The sequence below is a fragment of the Onychomys torridus genome, chromosome 5, assembly GCF_903995425.1.
Source record: "Onychomys torridus chromosome 5, mOncTor1.1, whole genome shotgun sequence".
Taxonomy (NCBI): domain Eukaryota; kingdom Metazoa; phylum Chordata; class Mammalia; order Rodentia; family Cricetidae; genus Onychomys; species Onychomys torridus.
The window spans coordinates 26,507,672-26,527,018 of NC_050447.1; the positions used below are offsets into that span (position 1 = coordinate 26,507,672).

The window sequence follows — 19,347 nt, forward strand, 5'->3', positions numbered from 1 at the left end:
CAAAATTTCGACACACATTCTTTTCCAAAATTGCTGCCACTCAAAGATGGTAATTTCTCTTTTCTTGGCTGTTGTGTGTAGCTGAGTACACATAACTGGTATGTATTAGCTGAGTAAGTGTGGCACTTCTTGTGACTAGCAGAATAGTCTTTGACCTTGGGTTACACTTGAGGGTAGTCTTGTCCTACAGAGATTCCAGGGTCCTAAATGTAATCCATATAAATGTGGGTACAGATCAACTGGCAAATACCACCCCAAGATGTCATACATTAAGTGTCTAGAATCTTTCTAAGTGGCCACTTGGTTTGGTGCAAAAATGCAGTCAGCTGGGGACATTCAGAGGGAAGCGAGGGTCTATTTTTAGCCTCAGTCCCAGAGCTTTGGATTAGGGATTCCTGTAAACAGAAAAACATGCTGCACTTTCATTCTTTTGGCTTTGCTGTTCTGTAACCTGCTGCCACTTGCTCAATACAGATCAGATTAAATGATAAACAGACTTGTTGGTAATGAATTATGGGATGGCATTGTTCCAGGCTTGCCGCAAGGCTCTTAAAGGGAAGAAATAAAGTATACTAGATAAGAAGGCCTGGTTCTCTGGGGAAGGAAGCAGGAGACCCAAGGCTCCTCTCCTCTAGCATCTTTTTTGTTGACTCTGACACCCAAGATTGGCTGATATTCCCTGAGAAGCCATTGTTTGTACAGACAATGCTCCATAATTTTCATAGAGGGAGTATACCCTCAGTCTTGCCCTTCACATTGTGTAGCTGAAGTTTTCTCCAGTCCTGGGTTCAGACACTTAAGAAAAAAAATGACTTAAAATTGTAGATAGCAATAATACAGGTATACATTTCTGCTTGAAATTTACAACCAATAACTGAGTGATATATATGTAAAAATCTCTTTTCCACCAATCAATTAGTAGTGTCTGTCCAGAGTCAGAAACCATAAGAGTACTCCCTAATAGTGTTAAATTCTTATTTCATTTATTCACTCCTTTACCCAGTGAATATTTTTCAAGAATTTTGTTGGGTATCTACAAAACACACTGATTTAAAAAAACCTAACAATAATATGATGTTGCATGAGAGTAGGGCATATAACTAATTTTTGTCTTAAAGATACACTTTAAAAACCTCAAGGTTATAAGTGTACGTACTTAGACATGACTAGTTATTTGGATGAGAAGGACACTTACAGTGCACAGGAAACATAGCAACCTGGTCTAACTGACAAAATTCTATAAGGAGCACATATATTGAAGCTAAGTCTCTTCCCAAAAATACAAATGCAGATAAATGAAGATGAATGACCACATGCTGGCTAAGTAGATGTAGAAGTCTGTTCTCCTAACCCCTGAAAGTCTCATTTGATGACTGTATTTGTAACTATACTTTCTCTCCGGTCCAAAGGACTTCTCCATCTTTATAGGAAAACCATTACCTGAGTTTAAATTGATCCATTGTTGTTTGTAATATGTTGAGATACATAGTCATTCCCACATCGTAGGGACAGCTGGCTACCATGGGTGGCCCACATTCACTTGAAAATCTGAGACTTATACTTTCTGCTTAGCTACTTTCTATGCTTTTTCTGGGGTAAAAGCACATTGGATGTCAATAGTGGAGTGGTTTCTAAAGATATTAGAAGGATAGAAGCTTCTTTTCTAGCTTCTTTAAGGATACTGAGTTTCTATAAAATATTGCCACACCAAAGAGCACATGTTTCAGATCTACAATACAGTTCTCAATACACTTGCCATACTGGAATAAACAATGGGCAAGACAGAGAATGAATAAAAAGAGATGAAGAGGATGTGAAAATAAACTGTTGGAATGGTTAGAGGTGATAAGGTAATCAAAGAGAAATTCCCAGGTCAATATTCAAAGAACTGAAGTGAGCACCATGAGATGTGGCAGGAGAATCAACAAGAGTAAAATAAAACTGGTATGGGCTATGCACAATGTTGCATTCACTCTGAGCCTGCACCAATTATTCCCTTTGTCTTAGAATGGCATTGACTCCAAGTCTTTTCCTTGGAGAAATATTTTGGATGCTACTTCCATTCCCAAGAACAAATAATATTCTTTTTATGTTCCCTATTTTAATTTTTCACTTCCTTTTTGTCTTTGCCAGTTCCACTGCTGTAAAGAGAAACCACAACCAAGCCAACTCTTTTAAAAGAAAGAATTGAATTGGGGGCTAGCTTACAGTTTCAGAGAGTTAGTCCATTAGTCCCATGATGCAACATGGTGGCACAGGCAGGCATGGTGCTAGAGAAGTAGCTGAGAGCTAAATCCTGATCCTCAGGCAGAAGGCAGAGATAGATACCGGTCTTGGAATAGGCTTTTGAAACCTCAAAATCCACCTCCAGCAATACACTCCTCCTCCAACAAGGGCACATCACCTAATCCTTCCCTACAATACACCAACTGAGAAACAAACATTCAAGTATATGAGGCTATTGGGGCCACTTTTATTCAAACCACTAAACTTTCGTTCTATCCTTCTTTGATGAGAATATTGATCTCTACATTATAATACTGAAATGCCTATCTGAGTTTCTCGATGTTGAAAGGGATTTGGCATGCAACCATGTTCAAAATGATCATATTTAGCATAGGCATACAATTGCATTTGAGCCTCTTATGCAGCAATAGCTCTTTTACCCAGCCTTTACTCAAATATCACTGTCCATTATAGCTCTTATTGCTCTACCTTTCTGTGAAAGTGGTACAGATAGATGTGGACTCTCATTTTTCTTCACTAAACACAAAAATGATACTGATTCTAGCGAAATGCTAGTCCTGACTCTGATAGTTAAATATACACACTGAAGCATGGTGAGCTCTTTCTTGCTCTTAAATCCAGTCTTAAATTTGATAAGTCTGTCATAGCATGTAAGTATTTAAGTATGTGCCTGTTTTACTTTGAGAACTATGTCTTAATAAGTAGTAAATCTACCTTATCTGAACCTAGTGTATGAGGAAGGTGGGTGAAGAAATATACCAGACAAAAGAATCTGCACCTATTAGTAATAAGCAGGCTTTGATCAATTATCAGGTTTTTGCTATTGTTTTCTTTTTCTTTTGTTGGGAGGAAGGGAAAGAAATGGAGAATAGATAACATAAAATAAGTAAATAATCTTAAATACAGAAATTAATGAAACCCAAGGAACAGGATATGCTATAAAAAATGAAGAACTTAACACTTTTCAAAGTGTGTAGATCTATTCTGCACTAAGAAGCATGGTACTAGCACTGAAAATTCAAATCTGACTACATCGAAGATTGAAAAAGTAATTACTATTTACATTTCCCAGATGAGAAAATTAAGAGTAAAAGTGAAGAAACACTGTGCCTAGAGTTAGAGGCCAAGTCTTAGCCAAGACTTTAAGTCTACTCAACTCTAGAACCCCAGATTCTTCTACGTGAGTGGTCCAAAAACCAATACATACTATTTAGTAACTTAGGTTGGATGAAGCAATTATTCTAACAACTGGGCCTTAAGCCAAGAAGAAACATTCCTTGAATGCTATAAAACTAGTGTTTTCCCTGGGAGATTCAGCCATCATTAGTGAAAAGCTTCATTTGCAATATAGTGTGCAGTTCACTGTTGTGGGCCTGAGTAATGCATTATCACTAACTCAAAGAGATTAATTTAATGGGCAATTATATGCTTCTAGCTTTGAATACTTTCAGGTAACCAGCAGTCATGTGCATGCTTTCTTAAATGACAATTGCAAGCTCCCATGTACACAGTTCTAGAGTTTTGTCACTTATGATCCCATACCATCGACTTCAGTGCAGAGGACAGTCTTTAAAATTGGAGTTCAGTTTCTCTGGAAGGTTCTTGCACAGGCTATTCTAAGCGATTCAGTTTCTTCAAAATCCTCAAATGTCCTGTATCTCTCTTATAGCTGTACCAAAAACTCGACATTCTTCATCTTCAAGCCCTGGCTCAACTCTCAGCCAGGCACATAGTAAAACCCCACACAAATGGACAAAGGAAAAACATAAAACTAATGAATATGAAACACCTGCCTTTCTCTGCCCCCTTCTTCATTGCTTATAAATTCAAATGACCACCTGACTTCAGAGGCTAGGTGAAAAATGGGTGCAGGAATCTCTCCTCTTGGAGACTGATTTAGTAATAGTAGATTTGAGAGGGATGAAAGACTATCTTTTGTTTATTTGCTGTTTTTAACAATTATTTGTTTTTATTTTATGCATATGAACTTTTTAATACATTGGGAACTTTATTGAAATATTGATATGTTTAAAATAGATATTATATATTTTTCTGTTAACTTACCACTTCTGCTGTTTTATTATTAATATTTAATTATTTTTTGAGACATGGTTTCACTGTGTAGACTTGGCTATCCTGGAACTTGCTCCGTAGACTCTATGGTCTTGAATTCACAAAGATCTGCCTGTCTCTGCCTCTGCCTCCCAAGTGCTAGGAGGCAGTGTGCCACCCCAACCTGGTAAGTTTATTTCATTTAACTTTGTTTTTGAATTTGAAAATAAGTTCTTCTCTTGTAGTATGCACCATGTGGTTTCCTGCTTCTGGGGGAGACCAGGGAATGACATTGGATTTCCTGGAATGAGAATTCTAGACAGCTGTGAGTAGCTACATGGCAGATGGACCAATACCTAGTACTCTGCAAGGGAAGCAAGTGCTCTTAACTGTGAGCTACCACTCAAGTTCCCTATTCTTTTGTTACAAAAAAATTATCTAAGTTGACAAGATTGATGATATTCACTGCAAACCAAATTCCCCTAAAACTATACTACATTGTGTCCTCTATCTCTTCTCCAATCCCTCATTTGGAGCTACAATTCTAGTTTGAAAGGTCTCAAACCTCTAACTTTTTTGTTGTTTTTTTGTTTGTTTTGTTTTGTTTTTTAAATAAATGCTAGGGCAAAATAGCCTGCTCTGACAATATTCAATTGTTCTTTCTTGCAAAGCATTAATTGCTTGGCAACTCAGGCCTCTTTATGTGAAAACATTTGCACCTATGGAAGAAGGGGGGGGCTGTATATGATATGTATTATTATTTTGAAATATAGGTGTAATTGCAGATATTAAATGTCTTCAAGTGTCCTTTCCCTTTTTCTTTCTGAGAAAAAGTTTTGAAGAAAGTTGAGTATGCCCAGAGACATTCCTGTGTGCTGTCTTCATGGTGCCATGCTAGACAATCCCAGAAGAAATTCTGCCAGGCAGCCATTTTAACCATTTGAATATGTGTTATGATATTGATGCTGACTTCAGCAGGTCCTAAACATGTCTACTGTCTTTTTCTTCTTGAATTGAACATAACTGAATATACTCAGATATCTGTTTTCCTGTAATATGCTTTATTATGCAAAAATGTATGTATACACATATACATACATATATGTATACTATATAACACATATATGTACACTATATAACATTATAATTGTGTGTATCCCAACTATCCTCATGCTTACTTTTCTCTGGAGACAAAATAATCCCTTATCTCACTTCAGGAAACAGGTGTTAGTGACAAGAATTCAAATTCAGCAGTATATGAGGAAGAAAGAAGGTCCAACTGAAGATTTTTCACTTTTTTTTTTAATACCCCAACCTTTCAGGTGTACAAAACACTGAACAAATCACTTAAGTGGGTTAGAGTGACACTGTCTGGGATATCTGTATAGTAGTACTTACTTTCAAAGAGCGATTTAAGGATTAAATGTTTTGTAAGACTTATATATTTCCACCCCATTATTAAATGTTCATGTATTTTAACTCCAATGGATACTTATTGTTCTGATAAACAACAGCCAGGAGGTATGGTTTCTGGAGCTGGGCTGGTTGCTAGCAGAGATCTAGCACTTCTACCTAATCTCCTACTAACACATGGGCATCTAACTGCAGGTACGTGAGTCTCATGAGATATGTCAATTGATCAGGATGGCAGGCTCGATCTATAATCACTATGATACTTTGGTAGTGCACACAGAGAGCCACCTCGGCCTCATTTAAGTTAATCTTACACAAGAGGATAAAGGATCACATATCCATTCACAAAATAGGTAACAGATGGACTTCCCTGAAATCCACTTCTTAGCTTAATTTCATTTGTTTAAATCTTTTTGTCTGATGAGATGGCATCCGGACAGGAATTTTAAATTGTTCTCCTGGAAATGAATATTTCTCCATCATTATTAGAACCTTCTTCCATGTTGTTCTGTTGCCCTGGATGGCTTTCATATTTATGTTAGACAAATACAGCAAATATCTTTTAAAATATCATTCCTAAGTAAAATATTTCAAGTCTATAGCTTTCAAGATAAATATTGCATTAGATACTTCATAAGCAAACTGAGTGAAAACAACTCTCTAAAATATTTTCACAGTTATTCCACTTGTTTTAAGTTCTGATGATCCTATTATCTCTACTTTACATCATGATTTAAAAATGCATAGCTTAATTGTACATTTAAAATTTTGAAATTTATGCCTAACCCAGCATTTCAGGCAAAATTTGAAAATATATTCTCATTTTTGTTGGTACTAAGAACATAAATGCAAAAAATCAGATTGACAATATGTTTATAATTTACCAATTAACAATTTTACCTAAATCATTTTTCTTGGCTAAAATGAGCCAATTAAAGTCATTGAGGTTTAAATAAATGGTCTGGGGACGTGAATGAATGAGTAAACTCCTTGCTATATAAAGGAGACCTAAATTCAAAATTCCTGACCCCAACTTCAGCACCAGGAGACAGAGCAGAAGGGTCTTGGAAGCTCACTGGCATTTGCCAGCCAGTCTAGTCAAGATGGATATGCCCACACATATTATCCCCGTGAGAGAGAAAGAGAGAGAGAGAAAGAGAGAGAGACTCATATTTCAACATTTGTCAGAGACAAGTGCTTACAAAAACTCTTATTTTCTTAATCTTCTTTTAAAGTTTGGTTTTTCTATATTTGTAATAATAATCATTATAAACCTAACTAGATATTTCACTATTACAGGAAGGGCTATTTTTCATCTTCATTATGAAATAATTTTTACTATCATCTTAAATTCATTAAGAGAAGTTTTCTGATGGCATGTTTTTGTCCCCACTATTATGGAACAGATTGAGTTTCAGCCATTCATGGTTTCCCTCACCTCTGTACCTCTCTCTATGGACATCTCAGCCCACCACAATGTTCTCTTCACAGGGAGGTGTTTCCAGGGCAAAAGGAGGAAAACTCTAAGGAAAGCAGGGCTTTGGCTGCTTTACGCCCTGCATTATCCACACTGAAAATATGGGTGCTAGCAATGAAAGATTCAATGATTATTGAAGTCTGAAGCCGAAGTACGTATTCCCTGACAGAGCTTTGGTATTCTTGTCTTCCTGGAGTTAATAGCTCCTTGCCCCAGAACATCTGCTTTCTTTTGTCTTTCTCGTTTTGAGATTCCTTGAAAATGAATCTTTTGTTTCTAGATTGCCCTGAAATGTTTCTTAAACACCTGTTTGGTGAATTCATTTACTTTTGTTCCTTAGAACAGAATACATGATTGCTTATAATTGGGACAACCTTGATGAATATTAAAGCAGAGGCATCATTCTCATTAAAAATGGAGCAGAGGTTGAGGTTAACCTGAGTAGAATGTATTCTATTCACAAAAAAATATTTTTAGAGGTAACTACTGCTTATATCCTTTATAAAAAGAATCTTTTTTCTCTTTCAAGCTTTACATGGTGTTAAGCTAATGCAACAAGATATACTTTTTCTTCTCTCTTAAAGGCTAAGGTGATAATGGCGCTTCAGCACTATAAATTATAAGCATTTCATGTCTGTGCAGTTCTGAATGGGCTTAAGACTTCTAATAAACCCAGATGAGCAAAAAGATGTGCTTTGTTTTATTGTTCCCTTAATGTTACAGGAAGAAACTACAGTCACATTAAGGCCTGAGGGGAGAAAATAATATCTGAAACCATAGAGGGAAGTTTTCAAGGCCAGTGTCCTCTCAGACCCAGACATTCTTTCAACTTAAATATGCTTTCAATAGACATGGATGCTGTTCTTCTGTATTTAGATTCTCTTGTGTGTTTCCTGTTAGGACAGGGTCTCATTAGGTAGCCCCTGTTTAAAAAGAATCCTGATCTCCCTCCACTCATCTCCTCAGTGCTAGGATAACAAGTGTGCCCGACCACATCCAAATACAATTATTTTTCACAAGGTTCCAATCGGGATACCCTCTTCATAGCTCACAAATGCATCCTTCTTTATACCTAGGTATCTATATCTATCCTTCCCCATGTCTCAGAGATTCTTCCCTTGTTTTCACATTTGAAACCAGAGAACAAAGTGTGGCTTTTGAGAGTATATAGCTCCAATTTTCCTCTGCACTCACTCTGTGGTATGCAGAAGTGCCCATGATGATGTATTAATGCTCCTCTTTTAACATTTTTTTTTGCTATGGATTAAAACCTAAGGTATTAATATTATCTTCATTTTCACGTTCTCTTTACCACTGTCTTTCTAGAACTCAGCATCATCTCATTTGAATTTGTGCAGTTTTGAAGACTTTATTGAAACTTATTTTAATGCTCTGCAATGTGTATTTTGACTGGAAATGAAATTAAAAGAATATTCTTTTTATATTGTGCGTGTGTGTGTGTGTGTGTGTGTGTGTGTGTGTGTGTGTGTGTGTGCTTACTCATGAACTCACTTGTGCACTTCCAACATAGACACCTGTGAAGGGCAGCAAGTGCCTTTGGGATGTCTTCCTCAGTCATTTCTCTTTCTTATGTTTGAAGGCGAGATTTCTCACTGAGCTTGAACTAGCTGTTTCAGCTAGACTAACCAGTTAGTTGGTCCATGGACTCTCATGATCTGTCTGTCTTTACTCACAACTCCAAAGTTGGTGACATACACTGCCATATCTGGCTTTCTATGTGGTTGGTACGGAATTGAATCCTCCCTTTCACATTTTTTAAGAAAAAAATTAGTGAAGTGCAAAATTGCAAAGATTTTGTCATATTAGTTTTCACTATGTAGCTGTTGTACTAGCTTCATTTAGTATAAAAATTTCTACATTATCAAAGACAGACAGAAGTGTTATTTTAGTAACACCACAAATGGATTCACTATAAAACAGTGGATTTTACAAAAAAAAAATATTGAATTTTTATTAAAGATTTTAATGGTTCTATAATAGGAAAACACACAAAAATACCTAGATATGAAAAAGTTTCCTTTTTACATATATTTTTTACATTTGTTAATTTATTAGAGTGTAAATTGTTTTGTGTTGGGATGATACAATGAAATAAACCTCAATAACAGAATATCTAGACATGACAGTACCATGTGAATACATCAACTAGTACCAAATTAATACATTCACAGAAGGCAGAAACAAATCCAGAAACTTACTGATCTCAGTAGCAATGATGGTGATGTTGTGCCAGACACTTAATTCTCTGTCAAGTGGAGTTGCCAGTGTTATCTTCCCATCATCTGCATTGATGTTGAACTGTCTTTCCAAGTCAGTGTGACGGTCGATGGAGAACCTGCAGAACAGAGAGACTTATAATCTCCTTGTAGATTTCTTTGATGCATACCTTCTGCAGCAGACCTTTAGTAATCCTGGGAGACTCATAGTTATGAAGCCAAATGAATTGGGAAACTCTGCGGCCTCATAATTTGTAAAACAAAATGACTGAATGAGACACAGGAAACTTAATAATTATTGTCCAAGGAGCAATTAGACACATATGCAACATGGAGGTCATAAACCACCATCGGTTTCAATAGGCAGCATCTTCAAAAACTGATGCTGATGAAGAGTTAATTGGACAATCCATCACATTTATTAGACAACTTATGATAATTAGCCATTGCCACATGATACAGTATAAAACAACAAACCCAGGCCAAAGCAAGAATTGCTGGCAACATTTTATTCATTACTGTTCAAGGAAATACTGGGTTTTGATAAAAATTATATGTCATGCAATTTTCTGTTAAGTGGAGTTGCCAGCATTATTTTCTCACTATATGCACTAACGATATGAATTCAATAGGTAGGCAGATAAGTGTCATTAGGTAAATTGTGATTCTTCCATCTTTTCAGCTTTTTATATATATTTTTAAATGAGAAAAAATCTTTTAATAAACTTGAACAAAGACAAGGAAGAGAAATGACTACATTAAAAATTTATGTGGTAAGGCTGGCATGATCATATACACTTGTAATCTAGCTCTTAGGAGACATAGGCAAAAGCACTGTTGTAAGTTCAAATCAAACCTAGTTACTTCCAAACCAATGAGGGATATGTAGAGAAATACACTGTAAATAAATTTAAAAAAAAATGTTACTAACAAAAAAACTAGCCTAAAGAAATTATGTGATAAAGTCACTCTATTTTTAAATTCAAAGGAAAATAACAGCAACTAGTGTAATAAATAATAGGTAAATGATGTGCAATGAAATTGTATATGCAGTTTTCAGATTAGATTCAAAGACTAGCAAAAAGCTGGATATTATTATTATTAACCCCCTTGCCAATTAACAATCACCATTAAAGAGTTTGGAATAGTACTAAAACTACTTAATGTTATTGACATTTATTTGGTAATGAAATCCTCAACAAAATGAAACAATTAAAGCTATAACTTCTGATTTAGTAATGGCTCAGCTCCAAATAAAACTTAGACTGTGATTACTAGCCATATAATATAGGAAAGAGTCCACCTCAACTCTACAAAATAATCAAAGAATTCACAAAGGATTCAATAACTCTGCAGCATGGGTATTAATAGTTTCAACAAAATGTTGATCATGGGGAGGTATTTATTATAAAACGTTTGAATCCACAGTAACTAAAGATAAGACTAATTCCCTTTTCCTGTAAAATAATGGCTGAGCGAACCACAGAGGTTCCAAAGTTACATGTAAAATATCTGAAGAGACATGTGTTTTGACCCACATGCTGTATATACTCTGATTCTTTTTTTTTATTAAGAAGTTTTATTATTCATTTTACATACCAATCACAGATCCCCCTCTTCCCTCCTCCCACCCCTCCCTCCAGCCTTCCCACATTCCCTCCTACAAGAAGGTAAGGCCCCCAGTGGGGAGTCAGCATAGCCTGGTATATTCGGTAGAGGCAAGTTCAAGCCCCTCTCCCTTCCTCAAGACTATGTGAGGTGTCCCACCATAGGTAGTGGACTCCAAAAAGCCAGTTCTTGCACCAGGAATGTCTTGATCCTACTTCCAGGGGGCCCCTTAAGTAGATCAAGCTACACAACTATCTTATTTATGCAAAGGACCTAGTCCAGTCCTGTGGAAGCTCCAAAGGTGTTGGTCTAAATTTCATGAATTCCTACTAGTTGGTTTGGTTGTCTTTGTAGGTTACCTGCTGGGTTAATTATCACTTCCTACACCATAATTTTCTTAAATACAGTTTCAGAAATCTCTGGGTTCTAGTAATTTTATTTTTGTGCTGCTGGTATTGCAAACATTGATGCAAAAAGTTTCTTAGAGGCCATAGTAAATGAGAATTAGTCAAATCACTGATGCCCAGTGAGCCACTTGTCCACTGTCCATTCATTCCATGGCTATCTGGTGGTTATGCTGTGAGTGACTGGAACCTCAAGCTTAAACTAGTTGCAACCGTGTAATGCATTTCAAACAAAGTTCCTTTCTTATTCCCTTCTTCAAATTTGAGTGGTGAAGAAAAAAAAACCTGTTCAGAATATATCTGCATTGCATTTTGCATTTTGCTTTGTGTGCATATGTGTGGTTGGCATGTATGCAAGTGTATGAGTGTGTGTGTGTGTGTGTGGATACATTTACATGTATGTACAAGCAGATCTAGAGGTTCAAGACTGATTTCAGAAATTTCAATAACACTCACTCCTTCACTTTATTCTCTGTGACAGGATCTCTCAATCTTAAACATAGTTTACTAATTCAAGTAGTCTCCCTAGCCAACTTGCTCTGGGGATCCCGTTTTCATCATCAGAAATTACAGGTGGGGATTTACTCTCTAATCCTCATGGTGGCACAGCAAGCTCTTTAACGACTGAGTCATCTCCACAGACCCTTATGCTTGTGGTTTAGTGTGCATTATTGTTTCTGGGTTAATTTATGAACTCACTTGATCTTTATTTCTTTGTTGGAAAATTATGAAGTACCTATATATAGGAAATTGAGTGGCAAATTGGAAATAAATCATACATAAGTCTTTGGTACTTCATAGCTACTAAAGAGAGGTCTATTTATTAATAATTATTAAGTTGCTCAAAAAAATTAAACCTTAATGTAATTGAAGGGTAATGGAGATTGACACAACTCTAACTGTATGTAAAACGCATAAATCTATAAATGCTATTGGTGTTTTCTAACTTCCACAATGATAGTAAAGACCTAACTATTTATTTCAGCTTTTATAATTCCAGTTTTTACAGACTTTAGGGGGTGAGCCATAAGAATTTGTTAAATAAGCAATAAATACAGTCTTTTATTAATACCATAATTAAAACCATAACATTATATGATTCCACAATGGCTGGAATTTGATGGGAAAATGACTCAGTTAAAAGCTATTTCTACTTGAATTGTGTCAAGAAAGACTTTGGTGCTTCTAAAGAAGTTTGTTTCAAATATTTCATTGCCAGATTGAGTTCAGGATAAATTTTCTGAATAGTGGCTAACCTATGAGAAAATTTGGACAACGTTATGCTCAGGAAGAACGTTTCAACAATGGATATTTTCCAGTAAGGGATAGATAGCTTTTCTTTCTGTATTTTATCAGGTTCTAGGAACACAAAGTACATGGGAATTGGGATATTTGTCATCTTTTCTATAAACTTGTATAGCATCTGTACATAAAATTTAATTTTTGTTACAACTCCACAGATATTTTAAATGATTTTTGCACTACCTATAATATGTATTGCAGTATAAATACAATGTAGATTTTCATTGTTTTTGAAATAAGAAAAAAAAGAGTTGCATATGTTTAGTACAGGTATAAGCATCCTAGTTTTAACCATGATATATAGAGGAAACATGGAAATTCTGGAGAGAGACTGGTGATATGTGAAATGTTATAAAACTATTGTAGGGTAATCCTACATATTATTTTATTCATATGAATTCAGAATAGCATTTAGTGGATAAACTTTGATTTCAATAACTTTATGGAATAGTTTGCATTTTTGGATGGAATCAAAGTTATTTTGAGTCTACAATATAAGGTTCCCAGATACAAAAACTATTACACAATGAATAAAATAGAATTTCTTAAAATAATGTGATACTTACATACTCTATCTAATAAAAAGAAAGAATGAATATGTATGTGTGATTCCTTCTGAAGTTTATTCAGAAGATCAAAGAGAAAATGTTCAGCATTGGATAGTAATAATATCTAATATTACTGTGAGAACTAGATGAGATGAAATAGAGGGCACACTGTGCTGACCAATACTATGAAGTATGGCCTCAAGGGCTCTCAGATCACTTATGGGTCAATGTCATCCTTGGATGCTACATATATACATAGTATTAGAAGTACAAAGAGGATTCAGAGTGTTATGTTGGGATGTTTTGTACCCCTCCCCCAAACTTGTATTTAGGAATCCAAATACCCAATAAATTGGAGAGTGAATGACTGAGAAAAAATGATCTTCTCTTACAAATGAAATCCAAGGGAGTACAAACGCCTTCCTTTACCACATGTAAATACAGTGAGATAGCAATCTACAGTCAAGCAAAAGCGGGGGCTCTTCAGATATTGTTTTGCTGGCATCCTGGTCTCAGACTTCCCAACCTCTGGAAGACTGAAAAATAAATTACTCTTGACTTAAGCTTCCCAGTCTGGTACTTTGTTAAAGTCTCCAGAACAGACAAGACTCAGTCTAAGAATTAATACTTTTTCTCAATTGGAATCCACAAATTTGAATATATTAGTAATTCTATGGGTTAAAATGTGAGGTCTACGTAAAGATGATTCACGAAATAAGATAATTAGGATTTAGGCTTCTAAATGCCAGGAATAACGTCTTCTATTTTTCATCATTTTTAGATAGCTCTGGATAAATTTTAATCCATCTCATTTTCTCACAAACTCTGCTCTCATGTTTGAGGGCATGTCTAGTTTGTGTGTTTTTTCTTAGGCTATCAGGAAAGTTCCAGGCCATGTAACATTACATTTTCATAACCTTTGGCATAATGTATAAGGGTCACTGGTCTGGGTTCCCAATTTCCTATCAAGGATTCATCACTAGCAAATTACAGAAAAAAATTCAAGGAAATATAAGTTGACTTAAACATAATAAATCAGGAGCAATGACTTGAATTTTAGAATTTGATGTGACATATATGTGGTGATATTGTGTTCCTCAAAATATTGTGTACGCTAATAAATTTGTCTGGGGTGAGAGAACAGAACAGTCACTAGATAGACATAGAAGCCAGAAATTGGTGGCACACACGCTTTTCATCCTAGCTTTCCAGAGGCAGAGAGCTGTCTGGATGTCTGTGAGTTCAAAGCCACACTGGAAACAGCTAGGCATGGTAAAAAGAGCCTTTAATCCCAGGGAGTGATGGCAGGAAGTAGAAAGGTATTTAAGGTGTGAGGACAAGAAACTTGAGCATGGTTAAGCTTTTAGACTTTTTGAGAAGCAGTTCAGCTGAGACCCATTCAGATGAGGATACAGAGGCATGTAGTCTGAGGAAACAAGATCAGCTGAGGAATTGGCAAGGTGAGGTGGCTGTGGCTTGTTCTGCTTCTCTGATCTTTCCGTGTTGATCCCAATACCTGGATCCTGGCTTGATTTTATTAATAAGACCTTTTAAGATTCTTGCTACACAAGTAAGTCCTGAAAACATGACCATTTAAGGCAAATGCTTCAGAAGCATGCCCCAGTCACTAAGCTACTCTAGATTGCTCCTATGCTGCACTGAATACAGTTACAGAAGTTAGAACAAATGCTGGCCTACAGCCAGTGACTCTTCAGCGGAAACTCAATGTGGGTAAGGTAGGGTAGGCAGAGAGGAAAGGGGATCATCACAACAAACTCTTAATCTTAGTTACCAGTCTATAAATTGTAAAACATATCTACTTTACAGTGTATTTCTTTATAGTGAGTTGAAAATAACTGATAGTAGGTATAAAAGTAAATCTATAAATGTTGAGATATCTGAGAGACCAGACTGCTTGTGGGAAAGAGAGTCCAGAAATGGAAAGAGGTGAGTAAAGATCCTAATTCAAATACGTTAATAGCTTTTAGAAGAGTAAACTGTCTTAAAAGACTGCAACACTATTCCCAAACTCTTCGTGGTATTTGTCTACATTGTTATTCACCTCTGGGACTGTGGGTATCTCAACAGAATATAGACTCCAACAGAAGAGGAGAGAAAGTACACTGACTTTCTAGGGCATGATTCTTCCACAAGTCATTTTTACCACTTGGCCCTGGTCTTTGTTGAGTTTTCTTTCTGAAGAATGACTCTCCTATTATTCTTCAAACATTTACCTGACCTCTGCTCTTTACTTTCAAAAAAAGAAGGTATTATTCATCCACTGTAACATCAAAACAGTTAGATTTGTTTCTGCTGTTATTTAATAATGCTATGTGGAGATAATAATTTATTGAGTAAGGTTATTATTACATGTGAATCACATTATTAAAGAGATTGGAGAAAAGAGTAAAAATGGATAGGAAAAGAGAAAGAAAAAGTTTGTGTCCTAGTATTAATGTTCAAATAGGAAATATATGCTAGCTCAAACATTGATATTTATGTACATGATTAAAATATCCTGACTCCTTGATATGTTATGTGTTATATTTGTGGATCCTTCACACAATTACTTATGATGTTTTAGATGAAAGTTATAGTTTTGAGCAGAATAATATGCACATTGGAGAATCACCTTCCTGCCACAATAAGAAAAATTCTCATTAATACAAGAGAAGTGAAATATGAGAAAATGAGCTTCTTGGGTCATGGTCATATCAGTTTTAATGATGAGAGTTTTGAAAATAATTTCTTTCAAGTGTAAAAGATAGGTTTTAGAAGCCATATTATCTGTGATAACTGGTATTCACAAAAATCCTTTTGACACTTTCTTATTTGTAACCTGTAAAATACACAGCTTGGCTTCATCGCCATTCTTCCTCTCCACTATAGTTATGCTTCCTGGAAATAAATGCTAAGGACTGAACCAGTTTTCTTTGTAGAACTATGGCTACATACTCAAGAAAATTCTCAAATTAGTTGCTTAGCGTATGTCTCAAAGTTGTAATTTAGCACAAAACTCAGTGACCAGACATGAAATCATGTCATCGGTTTTATTCAATTCAAAGGAGCTTTCAGATATCAGAAGTCAGTTTAAGAAAATAACATTAGTTGGTTTCTGAAAACAACTGAATGAATGCTATTGTGTGGAGAAATGGCACACTGCTACATTACTATTGTTGCTGATTATTAAAAACAACTTTTACCTGATTAATGTGCTACCTCAATAGACAAAATTCAACTTCATACTCTCAAGAAAGTATTTGGTTCAAAACTTCTACTTCTCATATTTATGAGTTTAGATGCAAAGTTTCACATCAGATTTGTTATTTATAATGCACAAACACACTATACTTCACTTTTTTTTCTTGACTGAGCCCCCATGCTATATACTGACAGGAAGCTTCCACTCCCCACTGAATTCCTTTTCCTTCTCTGCAGTTAAAAATATCAGAATGTAACCATTTGGTGATTATGATCACTTTCAGGATTTATCAGGGTCTCTTGCTAGTCCCTGTGACTTGAAGGTCACTTAGTCAAACTGCCAGTTGAATGAGGAACATACTCCAGAGCTTTACTAATTATTATAATGATCCAGTTAACAGACAGCATGGTATAACCTACATTCTTCTAATGGTGATATTGGTGAAACAGTAGATGAGTTTTTTAGAGGCTTAACTCCTTAGTTTCTAGCCTCTCTGCTAAGTACAGTTATGTCTGCTCTAAAGTGACCTCATCAAAGAAACACCTCCCTATGTGCAAATGTTAACATGCCTCCTACACCTGGTGATGCATTGTAGTTTCTTAGACTGCAATCCAAAGTATCTTGGAAAGATATTTTTTTTGTGTGTGTAAGATACTTGGGCAGCTATCTTTGTATTAAACATCAACAAAGGCATTGGAAAGATTCTGGTATCTGAGCTCCATATGAAGAAAAACACAATGCCATGACTTTCCTCCCTTTATTATCAGAGGAAGGAGAAAGAAAACTCAAGCTGTGTGTTTTTAAGCTTTTATTTTACTTAGGGTCAAATATAGATAATTTGGTTTCCAAATGTAGTTCAGTTTCCTTGTCCTTTTTCTCTTTCTCGTTGTTTATGGGGTGTATGTAAGTCGTGTATGTTTGTGTGTGTGTGTGGTGTGCTCACATGCATGTGTGTATGTGTATTATCACAACTCATTCCCCATACACATTGTTAAAATAACTACAAATTATATCATGTACAAGTTTATTCAGTATTAAAAGACAAAAAGTAATACTCTAAAGTAGTGGTTCTCAACTTGTGGGTCATGGCCATTTTGGAGTTTCATATTAGATATTTACATTACAATTTATAATAGTAGAAAAATTTGCAGTTATGAAGTAACAGCAAAATAATTTTATGGTTGGGAGTCACCACAACATAAAGAACTGTTTTAAAGGGTCACAGTATTAGAAAAGTTGAGAACCACTGCTTTAAAGCAAGCTCACAGTGCCCTAAAATTTCCCACTATACCTTGCTTCCAAAATGACTCATCTGCCAAAAATACAATGGTTTGATGATCTATCTCTTGAGGGACATTTGTCAAAGTGATTAGAACAAAATTACGTATCAGATTAGGTTTGGAAGGTACTAGTTCTTTTAATAAGCAGTTCCCTACTGTACATAAGACATGGCATTATGTAGTTATGATTTTTCTTGTGTGTAACTTAGCCTACATGTGGGAAGCCAATATAAGTATATACTTTTCTTGGAGCTAACAGTGAAATGAGGAAAGACCCAAGAAGAATAAAATTCGACAAAAATCTATTCCTATCTAAAGATAGCTCAGTGGAAAAATTCAGCATAGACAAATGTTCTGTGTGTCTGAAGACTTTAAAACAGGACAATTTTATTGTAGGATTTGTACACTGTCTGAAGGTGTATTGCTGTGATTAGTGTAATGAAAAGTTTAATGGCCAATAGCTAAACAGGAGGTATAGTGCTGTGGGATGTCTTTCTGTATGCTATGAATATGTGTTGTTACCATTAGCTAATAAATAAAGCTGTTTTGGCCTACAGTAAAGCCACTTAGAGGCAGGTAGGAAATCCAAGGAGAGAGACAGGAAGAGAAAGGCAGAGTGGGGAAGCCTCCAGCATGCCACCCAAGGAGCAACATGCAATGGGACACAGGTAATGCCATGGAACACGTGGTTATACATAGATTAATAGAAATGGGTCAAGTTATAAGAGTTAGCTACCAAAAAGCCTAACATAGGCCATACAATTGGTAATTAATATTAAGCCTCTGAATGGTTATTTTATAATTGTCTGTGGGACCTTGGAGCTGGGTGAGATTGGAAAACCTTCTGGCTACATTTGGCTGCCCAAAGTGTTGGCTTGACTTTCCACCTAAAATGTGAGAGAACTTAAAAAGAAATTCTAAAATTGAGCTAAGAACAGCTTTCTACTTCATGTCTCATGCAGGCCGAGATATAGAGACTCCTAGATCCAGAGACACCCTGGCATGCAGACTTGAGCTACAGCATGGTGGGTTCACAGTTTATTGGTTTGAGTGCAGTGTGGCAGATTCCTGCTGTGGTACATAGAGGTATCTCCAAGCCATGCAGCACAATGCATGGTGGATTTGGCTTTTACTCACGCAGAAAAAAAGGTTTATGGGACAGCTACATGCTTCCCCAATGGATCCCAGAGATAGCAGTGTAAGAATGGCTTTCCTGGGGTACCCCTGACATGTTGAAAAGCTTAGGTGCTCAGAGTCAGTAGCCTTGGCCACACAGTTTAGCAGTTTAAAATCTCTCCTGGTCAGAGAAGGATTATAGATTCATAACTATGGATATCGCTTTCTATAAATAAAATGCTGATTGGCCAGTAGCCAGGCAGGAAGTATAGGTGGGACAAGAGAGAAGAGAATTCTGGGAGGTGGAAGGCTGGGGAAGAGAGACATTGCCAGCTACCACCATGACAAGGAAGATGTAAGGTACCAGTAAGCCACAAGCCATATTATCTTGACTTCAAAATTTGTGGCTAAGGATACACTGCTTTGGAAAAGAGGTTCTGTTTTTGGTTCCACGGAAGACG

At 36.0% G+C, this 19,347-nt stretch overlaps 1 protein-coding gene across 1 annotated transcript in view; it reads right to left on the bottom strand.

Annotated features, from left to right (window-relative positions):
* The window catches only part of Cdh8 (cadherin 8), a 370,913-nt gene that overhangs the window by 110,186 nt on the left and 241,380 nt on the right, over nt 1-19,347 (bottom strand). The window contains 1 exon segment of the mRNA XM_036187827.1: nt 9,409-9,545. Within this exon segment, the coding sequence (XP_036043720.1) occupies nt 9,409-9,545 (137 nt within the window).